The sequence below is a fragment of the Syngnathus scovelli genome, chromosome 18 (assembly GCF_024217435.2).
Source record: "Syngnathus scovelli strain Florida chromosome 18, RoL_Ssco_1.2, whole genome shotgun sequence".
Classification (NCBI taxonomy): domain Eukaryota; kingdom Metazoa; phylum Chordata; class Actinopteri; order Syngnathiformes; family Syngnathidae; genus Syngnathus; species Syngnathus scovelli.
Window position 1 is genome coordinate 3,936,060 of NC_090864.1, and position 4,311 is coordinate 3,940,370.

At 43.0% G+C, this 4,311-nt stretch overlaps 1 protein-coding gene across 1 annotated transcript; it reads right to left on the minus strand.

Moving 5' to 3' along the window:
• Positions 1-664: 664 nt before the first annotated feature.
• Positions 665-3,938, minus strand: cbln2b (cerebellin 2b precursor). Its single transcript, XM_049749345.2, has 4 exons — positions 3,548-3,938; positions 2,816-3,302; positions 1,811-1,930; positions 665-1,700 (listed from the first exon to the last, which is right to left on the minus strand). The coding sequence occupies exons 2-4, from the start codon at positions 3,092-3,094 to the stop codon at positions 1,503-1,505; spliced, it is 597 nt and encodes a 198-aa protein (XP_049605302.1). The 5' UTR covers positions 3,095-3,302; positions 3,548-3,938; the 3' UTR covers positions 665-1,502.
• Between the last annotated feature and the right edge of the window lie 373 nt (positions 3,939-4,311).

Consider the following 4,311-nt stretch of genomic DNA (forward strand, 5'->3'; position numbering starts at 1 on the left):
TCCATCCATCCATTTTCTGTACCGCTTTGTCCCCACGGGGGTCGCGGGCGTGCTGGAGCCTATCTCAGCCGTCATCGGGCACTAGGCAGGGGACACCCTGAACTGGTTGCCAGCCAATCGCAGGGCACACAGAGACGAACAACCATCCGCACTCGCACTCACTCACACCTAAGGGCAATTTGGAGTGCTCAATCGGCCTACCAAGCATGTTTTTTGGGATGTGGGAGGAAACCGGAGCGCCTGGAGAAAACCCACGCGGACACGAGGAGAACATGCAAGTATCAAAATCATTTGTTTGAATTTTTTTTTTCTTCAACATCCATGAGTGTGTGTGTGTGTGTGTGTGTGTGTGTGTGTGTGTGTGTGTGTGTGTGTGTGTGTGTGTGCGTGTGCGTGTGCGTGTGCGTGTGCGTGTGCGTGTGCGTGTGCGTGTGTGTGTGTGTGTGTGTGTGTGAGGCACATGGACATTTTTTGATAGTTTGAGTGTAGCTACAAAAGCTTTTTAATTCTCACTATCGCACCATATTTAATATTTGTTTATTGTTCAGTATCAATGCCATTAAACGTAATATGAATAAACTTTTGCGAATTGAAACTTGGCCTCGTTCCCTCTACGCCGTTGCCACTTGGAGCTCATTTGAATGAAAGATCTGCGCTTGGTCTATCCAATACAATATTGTTTATTAAGCGGGTAAGCGGGACATATATAGGGATTCTTCTATTGTTTCCACATTTTACATTTAGTGAGCAATGTCACTTCAACATGAAACCAATCAAAAGCTATATGCAAATTCCGCAATGTAAAACACACTAATGTGAAGAATAAAAATTATTAATTCATTCTTTTTTCTTTTTTTTTTTTAAATAAAAGGGCTCGCCAAGTCAAGTCGTTTTCAGTGGCCTCTTCTTCTTTTCATAAATAAATCTTCTTCTCTTGGCCCAAATTTGGCTTATTTTCACCATCCAAACATAACACCATTGACAGCACAAAACATAAAGGAAAAAAAAAATTCCGTTCGTGCAAAAGACAGCTTTGGGCGTTAAAGCTTTTCTCTCTCTTTCTCTCAGCTTGTCCATAATTCCATATACTTCACTTGGACGGAAACCATATATTCTTTAAGGCTATACAGAACTTAAAATAGAGCATAATAACTCGTCGCTTCTTCCGTGCCATGTCTTCTCTTCCTTTAACGCTGTCCTTTTTTGGCAAAGTTTCCGAAGCCAGCGAAAAATTCCAAACACCACCACGACGTCCTGACTGCGTACGAGTTGATGGATGTGAATATTTGAATCTCCAAGTTTCATATTGGACAAAGAGAGGAGACTGATGTGAGGAGGAGGAAGAGGAGGGGGAGGAGGAAAGGGGGGAGGAGAATGGTTGAGGACATTCAGGAATTTCATCGGCTTCCTTGGCTGACAAGTTCTTCGAGTTTCAAATCAATTTGCATGGTGTTGCTTTTTTTCATGTTGTCGTTCCAACCAGGGTCCCATCCAAGGTCAGATTATAGAGGAAAGACCAGAAAGCCTGAGAAGGTGGAGTATTTCCATCCGCCCATGAGGGTGCCTCGCTCCAACTTCAGGTAGACACGGTCCTCACGCTCCACCATCAGCAGTACTCCATTACTGGCCGCCTCCCTTGTCACGTCCTGGTCGCCGGCAAAGGCTGATATGACTGGGTAATCGTTTTGCATCAGGTTTACCTGCAGGGGCGGATAAGAGAACAGGGCGGGGTAAGTTTTTTTTTTTTTTTTTTTCCCCCCTATGTGAGCTTATACATTTGATCTTGCGTGCCAAAATCACAAATGCTCACCTGAATGGTTTGTCTGTTGTAGACCTTCACCACATGGAAACTGAAACTGTAAATCCCCCTCCTTGGAGCTTGGAAAACACTCGCCTTCAAGTCAAAATGGTTGCCGATGTTCACTAAAACCTGTAAATACAGATATTGTATTAGTTGAGGGGGGGGGGGGGGGGGGGGTTGCCAGTGCCAACTGCTTCAGGCATCAGACGGGTTTGATTTGGTTCCAAATGATTATCGTACATTCAAAAGGACACAATATGTAAGCATGCATCAAAATACTTAATTTTAGCACTGGGCTCCACAAAACACATTACAAGTGGCTTAAAAAATATGTTTCAGAATTACTGAAGAGGAATCAATGCTTAAACAATTTATACAAACAAAGCCCGTTAGGCCAGACTCAGTCTAACGCTTAAAATGGTTGCCTTTTGGCTGCACATCAACAAAACACTCATTATGCGCACATCAAAAAGCCTTAACGTTGCTGCTGCTTCAATATTCACTTAGATCAAAGTAATAACAGACAAATATCGCATTAAAGAAGTTACAGAGAAATAAATGAAGTGTTTATACTTGAAGTGTACAATTCATAACTTTATGCGTAAGATGGTTGCGGCTTTAAACGGCATATGAGACCCAACGTATTAAAATGTCTGTTTCTTTAGATTCGGGTTACAGTAAATAGGATATACATACATAAATAAAATCTCCAGGTACACACTCCTAGACCACAGGTGAAATTAGATTCGGCCAGTAAAATGTAGCGTAAAAAGCTCTTAAAAGGCCAGTTACGCATCCTAAAAAAAATCAAAAATCATAACGGTTCAAAACATAAAATGAATTAGCTACTCGATATGACTGTAAAATTAAACAAGGCAGACGTGGAACGTAAATAAATTACCGTAACTTGCTTCAAGGGTCAGTTTTACGCCCATTCAATAAATTGTAGCTCCATTTTAGCTGCTTTATATCATTCAAATCTTGATTTACTTATTTTTCCAAAAGCATTTTCACCTGGTCAAAGTAGATAGTCATGGAGGTGTTGCTCATCTCTGACGGCTCATGGTTGGTTCCACGCACGGCGGAAAAAGCCACCTTTGCGCCTGCAGAGCGCACCGATATGCCGAGGGAGGACGTGACGCCTCCGTCCGAAGAAGGGTTCGAATCGCACACGACGAGGCACTTGCCCTCCAGCACGATGGGCTCCGTGTCGTTCTGGCCGAGGCACAAAACCACGGTGCACCCCAGGAGGAGGACGAGGAGGGCCAGTCCCTGGCAGCGCACTGGCACCATGGTCGCTGATCCTGTGTTCGAACCCGGCAGCCCCCGTGGAGGTTTGTTAGCACTCGAGTACCTGGTCCACACGTTCCTCCCTTTCTCTCCTCCCTCTCTTCCTCTAGCTCACTCTTAAACACTCTCTGACTCCGCGCTCCCCTCCTTCTTGCGCACCTTACTTGGCTTATTTTTTGGAAGGTCAGTCACACAAAGGTTGATGTGCATCCTGAGAAATAAAACCAAATGTTTTGTGTTAGAAAAATCTTATTGGGGGTCGATTGATAATCATTTTCATTAAGTCGCAATTCAATTTAAGCGCGTTGTTCGTGCGTAAAATGTCACAACCAATCTACTTGTAATCTACGTTGTAAAAATGAATCTATTTTTTTTTAGCTCCTTCTCAACCTTTCTAGTTAAACTAAGCCTCAAGACGCACTTTTTTAAAGGTTCCACAAAAAAAATCAGACCTACCTGCGCACTCGTGCTGCTGGTTCCTCCGCTGCCTCTCACCGACTGAACTGATTGCTCAGATGTTGGTCCAAAGAAGACGAAGAAAAAAAACAAAACGAGCAGCAGCCAAAATCTCCGGGCTCTCTTTCGATGGATAACTCACGCCCATTCTTTGCGTAACACCTTCCAAGTGTTAAGGAATGAGCAACACGGGTGAACTCATCGTTTGTTTGTTTGTTTGTTTGTTTGTTTGTTTGTTTGTTTGTTTGTTTGTTTGTTTGTTTGTTTGTTTGTTGTGTTTTCTCCTAAGTTAGGGTGGTACGTCCACTTGGTTCTCGCTTTGTGTTATTTATATGCTGCCGCTGTCTCATTTGTGCATCTTATTAACTCGAATTACAGGGTGAGGTTCGCGGGATAACCTTGCAGGATGCGTAAACCACATTTGAGCATCCATGTACAGTACAGTCAGTATACGTTAACAATTTGACAAGTGCCTCGGAATCTAAATAAAGATGCTTTAGCGCCACCCAGCGGTTGCTTTGAGTTCTTCCTCCACTGGTCACTATTGAGCACATTCTAAAATCATCCTTTACAAAATACCAATTATGAATGTACTAGTTCAACAACATATATATATATATATATATATATATATATATATATATATATATATATATATATATATATATATATATATATGGCGGCTCGGTGGCGCACTGGGTAGCACGTCCGCCTCACAGTTAGGAGGGTGCGGGTTCGATTCCACCTCCGGCCCTCCCTGTGCG